Source organism: Oryctolagus cuniculus, chromosome 13 (assembly GCF_051225735.1).
Source record: "Oryctolagus cuniculus isolate XC-2025 breed Fujian yellow rabbit chromosome 13, ASM5122573v1, whole genome shotgun sequence".
Lineage (NCBI taxonomy): Eukaryota > Metazoa > Chordata > Mammalia > Lagomorpha > Leporidae > Oryctolagus > Oryctolagus cuniculus.
The window spans coordinates 65523976-65540998 of NC_142879.1; the positions used below are offsets into that span (position 1 = coordinate 65523976).

Below are 17023 nucleotides of genomic sequence, written 5' to 3' on the forward strand. Positions count from 1 at the left end.
GGATCCCTGCAGTGAGAGGAAGACTCACCTGCAGAAAGGGATGTGAAAAGTAACCGCACCCACCTCGCCATTGCACTGCCTGATAGGAGCAAAATCTGAATAAGGTTTTTGCAGGCCTCCATTGCTGCATTGCGATTATGGGAGGAAGGGGCCTTGGTGGCCGCCCCGTCACCTTTTCTTTGTGTGCCTGCAATGGGGCGACTGCACCGTCCGCTCCCTGGGGCTTGTCTTTGGCGTGAGGCTGCATCGTTTGATCTTCTCCTTGGCAGATGTGCTTTCTGGATTTCTGGCTCACCTAGGCTCTCCGAGAGTGTGTTCTGGGCCCGACTCCCTAAGAGCAGCAAAACAGAAACCTTCTGATACAGCAGTCAGGGCTCAGATGAGCGGCGGCCCGACTTGCTCAAGGTGATTGCCAGTTGATTTGTGATAGCGCTGAGCAGGATGTTTCTTGGCACCCCCTGTTCACAAAATCATAAAATCAGGAAGAGTGGCACAATAAATAATGATCAAATAGCTGTCCCAAGACGTTGAGGTATTAACAGTGTGAGAGAAAATGTTATTCAGTGTTATTTGGGGACTTGGGGGATTGCATGTAGTTAATTAAAAGCTGAGTAAGGAGCCACTGTTGCCCACAGATGCCCGTACCCAGGAAACTGATTCTGTTTGGTACTCGCTGCTCTCAGGGCAGTCAGAGGGAGGTGGCTTTCTGGGTCACTGCTGCCATTTGAGATGAACCCCCGTGCCGACACACCCTGGCAGCTCTCGGAGTGGTATTGTCCCTGGGGAGTGAAAGGTCAACGGCTTGCTGATTGCAATTTGTGAAGGGGACGCCACCTTGGGAAGAGCCAGATGTATTTTGTCTTGATTCAGTGTGGTCAAGGTCACAATCAGACTTATGATGCATTTTTTCGCTTTGTGTCCAGGTCCCACAGCCCAAGCCTGCACACTGTGGTGTCCGTAGAAAAATTCAAATGTGGTTAAAAGATAGGATTCTTACCTAGTTAAAGGTTAAAATATAGTGAGATGCTTTATTGCATTGTGGTGTGGGGGAAGCAGATCTTACTGCACAAGTCATGGTACATGACAGTAAGAGAGAGAGAGAGAGATTTTTACATCCTCTGGTTCACTTCCCAGATGACTGCGATGGAGTGGCCAGGGCTGGGCGAGTTGGAAGCCAGGAGCCAGGAGCTGCATCTGAGTCTCCCACGTGGGTGTAGGGCTCAAGCACTTAGGTCATCCTCTGCTGTTTTCTGCAGGGAGCTGGATAGGAAATGGAGCAGCTGGGACTTGAACCAGGCCCATACGGGATGCTGGCATCACAGATGGCGGCTGTACCCCCTATGCCCCAGTGCTGACCCTGTTGTTTTTATTTATTTATCTATTTTATTTGAAAGGCAGTTAAAGAAAGAGAGAGAGACAGAGAGAGAGAGAGAGAGACTTTTCAGAGAGAGGTAGAGAGAGAGAGAAAAAAAATCTTTCATCTGCTGGTTCACTCCCCAAATGACTGCAGTGGCCCAAGCTGAACTGAGCTGATCCGAAGCCAGGAGCCAGGAGCCAGGAGCCAGGAGCTTCTTCTGGATTTCTCACATGGATGCAGATACCAAAGGACCTGGGCCATCCTCTGTTGCTTTCCCAGGAGCATTAGCAGAGAGCTGGATCAGAAGTGGAGCAGCCGGGACTCCAACTGCCGCCCATATGGGATGGCAGCGCTGCAGGCCAGGGCTTTAACCCGCTGCGCAGAGCGCCGGCCCCCTAAACACGGGTTTTAACCTGTGCTAAGCCAAATGTTGGGTGAAAACCCAGCCACCCACGTCCGTGAGCAGGACCGGCGGCTCATTCGCGTGATGAGGATGACGCAACCTTGCCAGCAGGACTCTAGGTTTCTCGAGTGTGTCCGATGGATGTTTTTGAGCGTTTTGATCCGGGTTTTCTCCGAAAGGATCATGCGTCTTTTGCAGTGTGGAGAAAGGACAAACAAGGGAAACAGTCCTTTAAAGAATGAATGAATCCTCGTGACTGAGAACCATGCACGGAGCGGCTGGCATCCGATGGGAGACTGCGGGGGAGGCGGCAGAGGGCAGGTGGGCGTGGGGCAGTGTCCTTCCGCGCAGGGGTGTGCAGGGTGAAACCCACTCAGGGTCACGCGGCCCCTGCGTCTCTCTGTGCCTCCGCGTCCTCGCTGGTGGAGAGGTGCCCTCCTCGGCTTCGAACTCCGCTTCTGCGGGCGGCCATCTTCAGCACCCGCTAAGGCCCCTGTTTTAGTTCTGCCTCAAGTGCTGTCCCCCGGCGCGGGAGCCGGAGGTCGCGGTTGGAGTGGCCGAGAAGGGGCAGGGGTTCCCAGGGGATGCAACTCCTTGCTCTCTGGGCTTGGAGCAGGCCAGGCTCTCGGGCAGAGATCTGCCCCGGGGACACGGCCTCTGGAGTAGCTAGCAGCAGCCCACAGCGCCCTCAGACTTTGCCCCGCCCTGGGGCGCGGAGTCGCAATGACTGGCAGAAAAGACCCCTGCCCCGAGGTAAAATCCAGAAGCCCAGAGAATGAGGGCTGTGGAGTAGGTGGCGTGCGGAGCGTGGACGCCCCACATTCCAGGAGGGATAGGGTGGATGCCATGTGGGAAAAGCAGCTATGGGGCCGGAGCTGAGTGCTTCACCCTGAGTGAGACACAGAGGTGGATGCGAACTGGTTTGTGTTGCGGGACCAGGGCCAGAACCAGGCAGCCCTGGGGGCTCTTTGCTTCAGGAGGAACCTGTCTTCAGCACTGCATGTCCTCGGACCCCTGTACCCAATCTGGGACCCCTGTGCTGGCATCAGGGAGATTGAGCAGGTGAACATGGACCCTGTCCTGCCTTGAAGTTCCCACCTGGGCCATCTCTGAGTAAAGACTGCGCTACAAAGATGTTCTGGATGCTTCTCCATTACTAAATCAATCAACCTCTCTCTCTGCCTCTTTCATACACACTTATTACAAGGTTTTTTTTCCCCCTAGTTCTCTTTCAAATCGTGTGAGGTCAGAGACTAAGCAAAGTTTGCTTTCTGTAACGCCCCCATCTGTCTGGGCTCAGGTTGTTTAGTAAGCCCCCGTAACTGAGGTCACAAGGTATAAGGAAGGGGAAAACTGAGTGGAGTCAGGGGTCTCTGTTTCCATCTCAGCTTCCCCACGCACTGGCTGCATGGCCTTAGCCAAGTCCGCAGTTCCTCTAAGCCTCTGCTTTCTCATCTGTGAAGTGGGAGGAATGGCCACTCTGCCTATTATCTAAACAGTGATTGTTTCCCACGAGCCTTGTATGCAGGAGGAGGTGCGTCAGCAAAGAAGCAGGTGGTATAAAGGCAAACTTTATTCTGTTGATGATGATGTAACGATCGCATCTGTGGATCTTTAGCCTTCTCTGCTTCACACATAAGCTGCGTCCGGGGACAAACTATCAGGATTTCAGAGAGCCACAGAAAGCATCTGGATTGGAGTAATCTTTCCTAGTCCAGCTCACCCAGGTGGCCATCGTTCTGTTTCTTCGATTAGTGAGACAATTCCGTTAGGACCGGCGGTGTTGTCCTGGGGTGGGCTGCGGGTTCGAGGAAGAGTATATTCCCAGGGACATGCGCAGCGGGACCTTGGTAAGCAGCGTCCACCAGAACCGAGCCCTCTGCACCTGAGGTTCCAGTGCTGGCATGAGGAATGTGAGCTCCACCTTTCTCCGAGTCACCAAGAACTGACAGAGTGATAGCTGTCAAGTTAGGACAGTGCTAGCTGCTGCAGCTGAGAGCAAGCCTAATGCCTCTGGTTTTCAGAATTGTGAAGATGTGGCTAAACTGAGATACTAGAAGTTGCTATGGCCAGCGATCTTGGAGACTGTTTTAGTATAAGACATGGATTGCCAAAGAGTTGTTACCCGACTTGGCAAGAAAAACAGAAGTGAGTGTTGGAGATGTAGCGGCCTCCCAGCAATGTTTGCACATGTGCCTGCTGTCCAGGCGCTCACATACTGAGTGCCCCATTCATGGTTTTTCATATGAATGAATGAAGGAAGGAAGGAAGTAGTGAACTAAATGGGGGGAGGGGCCAGCTCCTGGTACCCGAACTACCACACAGTGTTGGCCCAAAAAGCACTGTGCTTTGTCAGTGGTGAGGACGGGGAGAATGCTGTCATGTTTCATTAGCCAATCAGAAACACCATGAAATTGTAAAAAGAAGTCAGCATTCTTGCTTGGAAGACTTAAGAGGGTTTTGTGAGAGCAGCAAGGGCAGTGGAAAGGAAGAACAGCTCAGATTTATTCCACAGTCGAGCACTGTGTGGACGTTGGGATACGGTAGTGGGCAAATGCACCGTAGACCTATCGGAGCTGTTGTGTAGTGGGAGAAAATGATGTGCTCTTAAATGCCGGGTGAGGGGACACGAGGACAACACTGCCATTCTGTACCAGCATTCAGTAGACTAGAAGACTTCTCTGAGGAAGTGGTGCTTGAGCTTGGCTCTGGAGGAAGAGTAGAAGTATTCCAGTGCCGCCGGCTCCGCGGCTCACTAGGCTAATCCTCCGCCTTGCAGCGCCGGCACACCGGGTTCTAGTCCCGGTCAGGGCGCCGGATTCTGTCCCTGTTGCCCCTCTTCCAGGCCCAGGCCAGCTCTCTGCTATGGCGCAGGAGTGCAGTGGAGGATGGCCCAAGTGCTTGGGCCCTGCACCCCATGGGAGACCAGGAGAAGCACCTGGCTCCTGGCTTCAGATCAGTGCGGTGCGCCGGCCGCGGCGGCCATTGGAGGGTGAACCAACGGCAAAAGGAAGACCTTTCTCTCTGTCTCTCTCTCTCACTGTCCACTCTGCCTGTCAAAAAAAAAAAAAAAAAAAAAAGAAGTATTCCAGTGCCAAGGTCCTGTGGCGGGAAGCTCAGGCAGTCTGTTTTAGGGACCCCAGAGCCCTGGAATGTGGAGGGCCGGGGGAGATAAATCAGCAGTGGCTGCAGCCAAAGCATTGTAGATTATTTCTGAAAGCTTGTCATCCTTGAACAGGATCCTGGTCCTAAATGCAAACAGGAACGTGACCGTGTAAGCGGTGAGAGTGTCGAGGAGTCGGCATTTGGGGTGTTACAGAGGCAGAATGAACAGACCACCCAGTGAGGCCAGTCAGGCTCTGGGGGGAATGGATGTGATGGAAAATTTGCTGTGAGTGATAAGAACCTGCACTGGCACTCCCTCCCCCCAGGCCATGATACTGGCTGTGTCTGGAAGGCAAGGCAGGAAGGCAATGGGACCTGGGTCAGGGACAAATCCAATTCTACATCATGTTTGGCTTCCTTTAGAAAATACCTTGAAGATAAATGAAATGCTGACATTTGTTAATAATGACAGTGCACATGCATGTATGTGTTTTACAGTTTTCTTCTTTTTTAAAAAGATTTATTTATTTATTTGAAAGGCAGAGTTACAAGAGAGACAGAGAGAGAGAGAGAGTGAGAGAGCTCTTCCAAGATCCACTAGTTCACTCCCCAGATGGCTGCAACAGCCAAAGTTGGGCTCCATCTGAAGCCAGGAGCCTGGAGCATCTTCTGGGTCTCCCATGCAGGTCCGGGAGCCCAAGGACTTGGGCCATCTTCTGCTTTCCCAGGCCATAGCAGAGAGCTGGATCAGAAGTGGAGCACCTGGGACTGGAACTGGCGCCCATATAGGATGCCGGCACTGCAGGTGGTGGCTTTACCCACGACGCTACAGCGCCAGTCCCTTTCTTTCTTTTTGTTTTAAGATTTATGTATTTATTTGAAAAACAGAATTACAGATAGGCAGAGGCAGAGAGAGAGAGAGAGAGAGAGAGATCTTCCATCCACTGGTTTACTCCCCAAAAGGTTGCAATGGCCAGAGCTGGGCCAATCCAAAGCCAGGAGCCAGGAACTTCTTCAGGGTCTCCCATGCAGATGTAGGGGCCCAAGGACTTGGGCCATCTTCAACTGCTTTCCCAGGCCATAGCAGGGAGCTGGATCGGAAGCAGAGCAGCCAGAACTCAAACGAGCTCACATATGGGATACTGGCACTGCAGGCAGCAGCTTTACCCAGTACACCACAGCACCAGCCTCATTGTTTGTTTTCTACAAGGTAAAATTCTTTGAATTAGATTGATTGGGTTAATCTTCCTCCTGCAGCACTGGCATCCCGTATGGGCACCAGTTCTAGTCCTGGCTGCCCCTCTTCCAATCCAGCTCTCTGCTATGGCCTGGGAAAGTAGTGGAAGATGGCCCATGTCTTTGGGCCCCTACACCCACATGGGAGACCGGGAAGAAGCACCTGGCTCCTGGCTTCCGAGCGGCGCAGCTCCAGCCATAGTGGCCATTTGCGGAGTGAACCAGCGGATGGAAGACCTTTCTCTCTGTCTCTTCCTCTCACTGTCTGTAACTCTACCTCTCAAATAAATAAATAAAATGTAAAAAAAAGAAGAAGAAGAGAACATGTGTCACAGGGTTGGAGGAGGAGATGGGAGATGGGAGAGGAGAGGCCTGCCCTGGCCCGAGTCAGCATCGTGCTCTTAACTACTGGTTGCTGTGAGCAACTCCCTTCCCTGGTGAAGTCTGCTGTCCGAGAGAAAGAGTTTTGAAGACGGTGATCCTGGGGCTCTCTCCTGGCTCCCACATATCTCGTTATTCTGACCTCTGAACCCCAGTGATTAATGATGACTTCTACATAGAGATGTAGGCGTTTGGCACTCCAGTGGGCACCAAGCCCCAGTTCTTTGAAAGTGGGAGCCAGTCTTGCTTGGCACAAGACAGCGAGTAGTGTCTTTCAAGGAAGCCAGCACACTGACATCCATTTGCTAAGCAACGCTTTTGAAAGCCCTGGGCTCCCAGGGTGTTCATCTGTCATCCTGGGCCAGCACACCCCCAGAAGCCCGCTGGCCCATTGTGCAGCTTGCCATTTGCCACTCTGTCCTTGTGGTCTCTCTCTCTCGGGGTTGGCAGGGCACCTGCAAAGGCAGTTTGTGCAAATGAAGGTCGAAGCCGTCCGTTCCCTTGCTTCCCAACTCTGGATGAGAACTACCGTAATGAGAAGCAAACGGCGCACGCACACAGGACCAGAGGAGAAGCACCGTAGTGAGCCTCGTACGGTGCTGCGTACCTCTGTTCATGGCCTCTCGACTTTCCCCCAGGGCCACTCAGCCAGCACTGAGACTTGGAGTGTTGCTTCTGCATGGAAAACGTGGTGCCAGCAATGTGGCATTTGTTTCTCCACATTGTGTACCATGGCGTCATGTACTCCCCGGGCCTTCAGCCATGCTGTGTAGCGGGGACAGCAGCATGCTGGTCCTGTCCTCAGCTGCCCTGTTGTTTCAGTGGCCTCATTCCTCGTGGGAGGGTGGGGGCAGCCCACACCCGGCGGGCAGGAGATGAAGGTCAGGGGCGGGCACGTGAGCCCTGCACCGAGGCCGCCGTCCCTGCTGGCTCCCAGGAATGGCCTCCAGGCCTTGGCTGCCTCAGCTGCCTTGGCTGCCTCTCCTCCCGTTTCTCTCACCTGGGTCAGGTTTCCTTCCAGCCTACTGGACGGATGGGAATTGACAAGTGTGGGTTGCCGAATCACCGCTTTCCAAGTGAGAGCTTGCGTTTCAGCAGAGCGAGGTTTCGAGTCAGTGGGACTCAGGGTGCTGGCTGTTCTGCTCATGAGAAGCACAAATGTTTTCCTGTCTGGAGGTTAACAAATGGGATTTTTTTCACCGGCTTGCTGGCCTGCTCAGTTACGAGGTGGAAACTACTGATCTTTGCTTTCTTGCGCCTGTGGTTCGTAGGTGATTGGAAACGTGTCTCGCGTGATGTTAACGCTTGGAGCAGGCCAGCCTTTTTCTGAACTTAAATTTCCCCCATTTTGAAAAAAATATATTTTTCCTCTTTGTGAGTAGACTAAAATTTTACAGGAACAGGCTTCTCAAACAGCAGGTTCAGACTCAGAGTCTGCAACTCTGATATCACAGGGTTAGCCCTTGCCCAAAGCCTCTTTCTGCACGAGACTCTCATTTTCCCCCAAAAGTGTGGTTCTTCACAGTCTGGTGTGGGGATTTGGGAAAAAACAGACCCAGCCTCACCCTGTAGAAGGAATGATGGCCACCATTATTTCAACTGAAACGGAAGCCGCTTTTTCTTTTTTTAAATATTTATTTATTTATTTATTTAAAAAGCAGAATTATAGAGAGGCAGTGACAGAGAGGAGAGAGAGAGTCTCTTCCATCCGTTGGTTCATTCCCCAGATGGCTGCAATGGCCAGAGCTGAGCTGGTCTGAAGCCAGAAGCCAGGAGCTTCTTCCAGGTCTCCCACATGTGTGCAGGGGCCTAAGCACTTGGGCCATCTTCTACTGCTTTCCCAGGCCATTGCAGAGAGCTAGATTGGAAGTGGAACAGCGGGGACTCAAACTGGCGCCCCTATGGGATGCTGGCACTGCAGGTGGCGGCTTTACCTGCTACACCACAGCGCCAGCCTTGCCGCTTTGTCTTAACGAAGCAGGAGGAAAATGACGTTTGTGACATGACCTCATCCCTCCAGAAGAGAACACTGATACTCCTGGGGGCTGTGTGTGTTTTACAACAGCTTCTCCAAGTCACCTGCGTTACCCACTTCTCACCCCACTGCCACCACCACATGGCGCTTTGCCTAATTCCATATGTTCTTCATGAACAGGCTTGCTTCCCCCCCAATACAATAATCCTGCCTTCCGGAGTATTTGCGACCACCCCTGGTAAGCACCCGGGGTTTCCCGACGTCACTGTTCTGGTCCAAGGAGAAGCGTACACGGTTAATGGCTCATGGTTCATGCTTTCCCCTGAGACACAAGACATCACGAACCTTGCCACTTCAGGGCGGTGATTTTTTCCAGTATTTTCCATGAAAGCGAGGAGGTGTCCTAGCTAAAGTCCTGGAAAATAGGCTCGTGGAAGCCCTAAGCTCCCCCAGGTAACCAAGGGCAGGTGGGCTCGCTGCCCCAGCCCCTGCCCGCTCCCAGAGTCGCTGTGGGTGCTCAGGAACCGCAGTGGGCCACAGGTAATGAGCTTAGCATCCGTTTTCGTTGTCAGATCTCCCAGCTGATGTCGGAGGCTGGCCGGGAAGGCCTGACCGAAGCAGCGCTGAACCGCTACAACGCCGACAAGCCGGCGGCCTCCCAGGGCTCCTGCGCGGCCGGCGACACTCCGGCTGGCACCTCGGTGGCCGCGTCCTTCTTCGCACGGTAAGAGAGAGCTGCTTGCGCGCCGGCTTCCTTCGTAAGAGCCCCTCTGATTGGCCTCTCGGGCGGCCAGGGTCAGCGGCAACGCTGGGGAGAGTTTGGGGCCCTTCCTTGACTTCGCTGGTGAGAACAGGCTTTGTCAGCAGTGTGGAGGCGCTGAGCCGGACAGAGCCTCCTTGAGGGGTCTGTGCTGTGCCTGCATGATGCTCAGAGGCTCCCTTGGCCTCCACTCCCCAGATGCCAGGAGGCTCCTCCCCGCCTCGTGCCTACCCAGTACATCTCCAGGCGCTGTCGACCGTCCCTTGGCTGGAGCAGCAGGTGCTGTGAGAGTGCGTGGCTCTCACGGTGCTGCCTGAAGGGCTGCGGCCTTTGGAAGCTGCTGTCTCCAGACCTGTGCTCTTGTTGCAGAACCGCTTGCAGACTGACTGTTAAATTGGTAGCACTTCTTCCCCTCTTCTGGGCGGACTAGCTGCCTAGCTATCGGCTACTACCCGGCTAATCTTGGAAACTTGAAAAACACGAGAAATAGAAAAGAGAGGCATTTCAGCAATGTTTGCTGCCTAAGTTTAGCGACGTGGCAGACACAGGCCAGGAGACGAGGGACAGCTGAGCAGGAAAGAACCTCAGCGGTGGGCTAATTCCATCTCCTGATCTTATGAATAAGGAAATTTCACCGATGGCTTAGTTTATAGCAAAGACAAAAATAGAAGCCAGATTCCTCTGCTTCTGTCTCTAGGACCCATTCTTTATTTGGTGCTGGAAACTAAATCTTAGAAAATTTTCTCCACCTACGATCCCCAAGCTCCTGAATGAACAGGACGTAGCACACATAGCAACAGATAGGAAATCACAAGACCTCTTGGGGTCAGGGTTTGAGTGTGCCTCAGTTTCCTTATGCTTCACATGAGGATAACACCTGTTCCACAGGGTTGCTGTGGAGAGTAAAATAAGACGACAGAAATTACAAAACACTGTCCACATGTGAATTCAGCCCGGTCTTACCCAGAAGACCCAGCAAGAAGGAATATTTCATGGCTTTTCTTTTTTTTTCTTTTTTTCTTTTTCTTTTTTTTTTTTTTTTGACAGGCAGAGTGGACAGTGAGAGAGAGAGACAGAGAGAGAAAGGTCTTCCTTTTTGCCGTTGGTTCACCCTCCAATGGCCGCCGCTGCAGCCGGCGCACCGCGCTGATCCTGGCAGGAGCCAGGAGCCAGGTGCTTTTTCCTGGTCTCCCATGGGGTGCAGGGCCCAAGCACCTGGGCCATCCTCCACTGCACTCCCTGGCCATAGCAGAGAGCTGGCCTGGAAGAGGGGCAACCGGGACAGAATCCGGCGCCCCAACCGGGACTCGAACCCGGTGTGCCGGCGCCGCAAGGTGGAGGATTAGCCTATTGAGCCACGGCGCCGGCTATCATGGCTTTTCTTAGCCTTAGCAATGGTAACATCCCAAACACAAATGTGAGGAAGGGGCTCTGATTAGGAAGGGAGTGAGTCCGGGGAGGAACAGAAGGCTGATCTCTGGGTGAAGACACCATGAAGCCCACCCGACCACAGGGGACAGTGGGTTCATGCTGGAGTTCATGAGTCTCTGTGTTGTCTGAGACACTGAGCAAAGACCCCAGACTCCCTACTGTTCAGGGAAGGAAGGGAGAAGAAGGCTGGAGGCACAGACACTCCCCAGAGTGAGGTGGGTCACAGGTGTGCATCCATTGGCAGGCAGCCATAGCATGAGGAAGCCACATCCTGGCAGGTATAGTCCAGGCCAGAGAAGGCCCAGGGGACACTGTAGCTGTAGGTTCTTGGGTCCTTGTATCAATGGGGATTTGGCTGTTTCTGTAGAGCACCACGGTGGGTAGGCAAAGGCTGACTACAGCCCGGTGGCTGAGGGAGGCGTGTCCCCACTGGGGACAGAGGAGGCCTGGCTCACATGTCACAGGGCCTGGGGAGAGCGCAGTCCTGTCACTGAGCACCACCTGACCTTCCGACTGCGAGGACAGCCCGGACCCTGTGGGAGCCGATCTCAGTGCGTCTTCCTGAGGTCCTTTGAATGTGGGAAGTGTTCCGTTCAGGATCCTTCCAGAGAAGTTTCCAGAAGAGTGACTGGCTCACGAAAAGCCCCCAGAGAAGGATTTGAAGCAGGGAGACAGAGGAGGGCAGGGCCCCCTGATAGACAGCATTGTGTGTGTGTGGGGGTGTGGGCAGGAGTTTCCTGGTGCCAGAAAACCAGCAGTGTCTTCAGAGTAAGGGAAAGGATGTCCCAGTGAGACACGCCTGGGGGTGCCTGGGTGCTGCGACAGGGTGTGCCTGCGGCCAGATTTCCTGTTCATTGGTGGCGCATTTACAAACAAGCAAACAAGCAGATTGCTGGCAAAGCCAGTCTTGTCTGCAACTCCTGCTTGTGTAGCCAAGGGGTGCGATGTGCACACTGAGGTGACCCCAGAATGGAACGGCCACAGATGTCCCTGGGGGGCACCCTGCAGGTGATGCTAGCAAGAGACAGAGACCCTGAAACTCACCACTTCAGAATGGCGAGGGCCTGAGGTAGGAGCTTCCAGAGGGCTGGCGTGGACTCCCAGGGCTGCCTGCATCCTTGTGCATTCTTGGTGGTGAACACTGCTAGCCCTTGGAGCTTACAGTACTGAACGGCCAAGGAGTATGATCTAGGGTTTCCAACATGTAGTAGGGAAGGAGTAGCGAATGAAAAAGAATTTATGGATGTGTTTTCCTCTTACCCCTTCTGCACTACCCTTGTGTATCCTGTTCTGATCAGAAGTTGGATGTTGGTACATTAACAACTTCTGGGTCACCAGTGGGCACCTACAGAGAAGACTGAACGGCTGCCCAGGGTCCACGGTGTCTGGTGGTGCCGGGGATGTAGCTCACTGCTTTGGCTCCCATAGTTCCTGGTGTAGGACAAGTCCAGCCCAGCTCATGCTGTCAGACACCAGCTGAGTTCTGCACCAAGGAGCCTTTGGGTTGCAGCTGAAGCAGAGCTGTGGAGGGTGATGGGAGCAGAGCTTGGGCTGGGCTAGGGGACGGGAGCCAATCTGGCTCTGTCGCTCTTGCCAACACTGGAAAGGCTTTAGAAGGCAGAGTTGGGTGTTGAAAGCAGGGTCTGTCCTCAGTGGACTTGGAGGCAGAGTCAGCTCCTACGCCTTCAATGTGCTCTCCATTTTTCTTTCTCTCTTTTTTCAGAAGATTTTATTTATGTGAAAAGCACAGGTACAGAGAAAGAGGGATCTTCCATCCTCTGGTTCACTCCCCAAATGGCCACGATGGCTAGGGCAGGGCCAGACCGGAGCCAAGAGCTTCTTCCTGGTCTCCTTTGTATGGGCAGGGGACCCAGCACTTGGGTTGGTTTTCTCAAGCACGTAAGCAGGGCTCTCTACTTTTCAGCTCTCCCAGCTTGGCTGTGCAATGGGGACACAGCCCTCAGAGTCCACACGGGCCCAGGGCTCCTGCAGCTTCAGGTCAGGACCCTGGGGCCTGCTTGCAGGAAACTGTGCTGGAGGTGTCATTTAATATCAGGTGTCTGCCATTTGGCCTATTTGTGGCCAATGGGGCTGACATTGATGGAGACCTAACATGAACCATTTGTGGTTCACTGGGTCCTTAATATGCAAAATCCCCAGGGCCAGCTCTGTGGCTCAGTGGGTTAAGCTGCCAGCTGTGATGCCAGCACTGGTTCAAGTCTCAGCTGCTCTACTTCTTCTTCTTCTTTTTTTTTGGACAGGCAGAGTGGACAGTGAGAGAGACAGAGAGAAAGGTCTTCCTTTTCCTTTGGTTCACCCTGCAATGGCCATTGTGGCTGGCGCACCGCGCTGATCTGAAGCCAGGAGCCAGGTGCTTCTCCTAGTCTCCCATGCGGGTGCAGGGCCCAAGCACTTGGGCCATCCTCCACTGCACTCCCGGGCCACAGCAGAGAGCTGGCCTGGAAGAGGGGCAACCGGGACAGAATCCGGCGCCCCGACCGGGACTAGAACCCGGTGTGCCGGCACCGCAGGCGGAGGATTAGCCTATTGAGTTGCGGCGCCGGCCAACTGCTGCTGATCTAGCTCCCTGCTAATGTGCCCAGGAAATCAGCAGATGATGGCCCAAGTGCTTGGGCCCCTGACACCCACGTGGGAGAACCAGCTGGTGTTACTGGCTCTTGGCTTCCACCGGGCCCAACCCTGGCTGTTGTGGCCAACTGGGGAGTAAACCAGTGAGTGGAAGATCTCTCTCTTCCTCTCTTTCTGTCACTCTGCCTTTCAAATGAATAAAATCTTAAAAACACAATTTTATGCCAAAATCCATTCTCAGAGTAACCCTGTGAGGGAGATGTTGTTGGTTTTATGGATAATGAAAGTGGTATCCTGATGTTCAGTTACTGGGCCGAAGCCACACCACAATGAGGTGGGGAGTCCATTTCATTTGCTCTCTTGGGAGTCTCTTTTTCTATTCTCTGTGCTAACCAGGCCCAGTAAAACACTTTATTATAGGTTTATTCACTGTAGTTATAAACTGATCATCATTGCTTATAGAACACTTTTTAAGAGTTTTTAATGGAAATTTATGTGAGAGGCAGAGAGAGATGGACAGACAGAGTACAATAGACAGATGTAGAGAGCTCTGTTTGCTGGTCACTCCCCAAATGCTGACAGTGGCTGGACCAGAGCTGGAGGGTGGAGCCAGGAACACACAGGTGACAGGAACCCAACTACTTGAGCCATCGCCTACTGCATTGGCAAGAAGCTGGGATCAGGATTCAGACCTGAGCCAGGATTCAAACCCAGTCACTCTATGTGGGATATGGGTGTCTTAACTGTTAGACCAAACTCCTGCTTCTGTGAAAACACTTTTGAAGTCAGTGGGTCCTCTGGTTTGTTTGGGAAGACAGCTGTGACAGCAACAGTAATGAGTCAGTTTGTTGAGGGTTGCAGATGTCTATTCTTCATTATGATATTAGCTTTTTTGTTGTTGTTGTTTTTGTTTTTGAAAGGCAGAGTGGACAGTGAGAGAGAGAGACAGAGAGAAAGGTCTTCCTTTGCTGTTGGTTCACCCTCATATGGCCGCCGCGGCCGGCGCGCTGCGGCCGGTGCACCGCGCTGATCCAATGGCAGGAGCCAGGTACTTATCCTGGTCTCCCATGGGGTGCAGGGCCCAAGCACCTGGGCCATCCTCCACTGCACTCCCGGGCCACAGCAGAGAGCTGGCCTGGAAGAGGGGCAACCGGGACAGAATCTGGCTCCCCGACCGGGACTAGAACCCGGTGTGCCGGCGCTGCAAGGCGGAGGATTAGCCTAGTGAGCCACGGCGCCGGCCTGATATTAGCTTTTATTTTTAAGTGCTTACTCTTCAGAACTGTGGGAGGAAGTCCGGGCGGACCTTGTTGCATCTCAGGCCCAGCGTCTGTAAGATCAGAATCCCCGTGCTGCATAGGCGCAATGCTTTTGGAAGGGGGCTGCACGTGTGGTCTGGGGACCAGTGCTGAGCCACACACTGTCTCTAGTGCAGTTGCTGAGAAGAAGCGCTTAGAAACGGATGCAAGTTGATAGAATAATTGTACGCCCATTGCCTCAGTCGGCGTGCCCTGCTATAGCAAAAAGCTTGACACTGGGTCATTTATGAAGGGCAGAGATGTGTTTCCTCCAGTTCTGAAGGCTGGCAAGTTCAAGATCAGGGAGCCAGCACTGGGGTCCGGTGAGGCCTGGTCTTCATCAAGATGCGGTGAGGCCAGGAGGGCTGTGCCTGCACAAGCAGATTAATGCCCCCATCAGAATGCATCAGTGGGAGTTCCAGTCTTCTGCCCTGTGCTGTCCACCAAGTGAAGACAGCCATATGGTGCCATCGTGGGACCAGAGAGCAGCCACGAAGGGCGTGGGCTTGGAGAGGACACATTCAAATCACAGTGTCCGAATCTAAGAATAAAACACTGGGGACTGCATTTGATATGTACTCAGAAATGAAAGAACAAGTGTCCATCACCACACGAAGTTTAGGAGTCCCTGCTTTAAAGAATGGTGTGGCCCACCTGCACCCGCATGGGAGGCCAGGAGGAAGCACCTGGCTCCTGGCTTCGGGTCGGTGCAGCGCGCCAGCCACAGCGGCCATTGGGGGGTGAACCAAAGGAAAAGGAAGACCTTTCTCTCTCTCTCTCTCTCTCTCTCTCTCTCTCTCTCACTGTCTAACTCTGCCTGTCAAAAAAAAAAAAAAAAAATGGTGTGGCCCATAGCACCTGTTCTGACTAATGTTTCTCCTGCCAGATTCCTCTCTCTCTCTCTCTCTCTGTCACTCATTAGCATCTTGGTAGCTGTCTTTGCTTCAGAATTTCAGTGTCCTGTCTTTTGAAAAACACTTTTTTTTTTTTTTCTGGAAGAAAGAGTAAATGTGGACCGGAGAAGGCATTGACACAGCTGGTCATCAAGTTGCTGAGCTACCGTGCATGCTGTCTCATGGCTCTGGGAATAAAGGCCATTGCCAGCTGAGCAGCCTCCTTGCTGTGCTTCTCACCTGAATGTGGCGTGGCGAGGGCGCTCTGAGAAGTCCTTCCCGTTGGCTGGCTGTTCCCTCGGACACAGATGTTACCTCATTCTGTACTTTGTCTTACACTGTGGAAGTGCGTGCATGGCACTCCAGCATCGTGGATTGGGGCGGTGAAACCTTCATTTTTCCTGGACAGAAGTGAGCAGGTTCTGGATTATGCACGTGGGAGAATAAAAAAAATCTTTGAATGACCTCATGACTTCCCACTGGTTTTTCTTTCCTAACACTTACCATTTGTGGTTCTTTTATTCATGGAGAAAGTGAAGCTCTGCAGGACTTAGCTGCGCGTTCTGAACACGTGTTTGGAAAACAGTGAGAACTTGCCAAGGGCAGTTCCAAGTTTTGGCGGAACAAGAGTTGGTGAGTGCAGAGCTGTCCGGTTCTGCCTTCTGACGTCCCTTCCGATTGTGGTAGTGTTTGCTATAGCACTTTCTTAGCTTTCAGTCTTTCTACCCAGTTCAGGTCAAAATTTCAAGCAAAGTTACATGAGGGCATTTTTGATTAAACCCCCTCCTTTCTTGAGGTAAATGAATACTTTTCCATTCTTTTTTCACTGCTTCTCTCTGGCTTCAGATTACCCAGGACCTGCAGATCCTGTGTCCTCTGTCCTACTGTTCATTATGGGATTCATCCCGTTAGTTACAAGTCCTCTCTCCACTGTTTTTCTAGCAACAGGGTTCTTTCGTGCTTACTGTCTTCTTGGAGATTCTGACCTTACACAGTTTGGGTTTTTTTTTTTTTTTTTTTTTTAACTGCTGATTGAAACCATGTCTGTGCTGGGTGTGGGATTTCGTGGATCAACTGGGGTGCTCATCTCAAAAGAGCGTTGCCCTCCAGTTCATTCTGTGGGATGTATGTGCATTGCTGTCTCTTTTCCCCTTGCCTTTGGCCCAAACTCATTCTTCTCTTGAGGATGCCACTCTGTTTCTGTCCCCCAAGACTCCCGGTCTTTATCTTTAAACAGCTCTTCGGTTCCCTAGGATCTTTCTCCAAGCATCTTGAGCATGTCGCCAGCTGTTTTGTGACTGATTTGACCAGTCTGCCCTTGAGGCCAGAGGTTGCTGTGGCATTAAAACCAGGACTGGCCTGGGCCCAGGGTCACGGCCGAGGCTGAGCAGGGAGGACGGAGTCCTGGCTCCAAGGCCCACCTGGGGACCACCTTGCTTCTCTCGTCACCCCCTGGCAGGACCTGTGCTCAGTGCTGTGGACACATATGCCATTGCTGTTGCTGGCACTGTTGTTGTCCCCAGCCAACTCAAACAACACCTTGCTGTGCTGGTCCCAGCAGATGCTCTTATCGTCTGCTCATGAGGAGTGAAGAC

General features: G+C 52.8%; 1 protein-coding gene across 1 annotated transcript in view; it reads left to right on the forward strand.

The window, feature by feature from the left end:
• KIF26B (kinesin family member 26B) overlaps positions 1–17023 on the forward strand; it is a 513525-nt gene that overhangs the window by 243796 nt on the left and 252706 nt on the right. The window contains exon 4 of the mRNA XM_051820805.3: positions 9030–9181. Coding sequence (XP_051676765.3) covers positions 9030–9181 — 152 coding nt within the window. The remainder of the gene's footprint in view (positions 1–9029; positions 9182–17023) is intronic.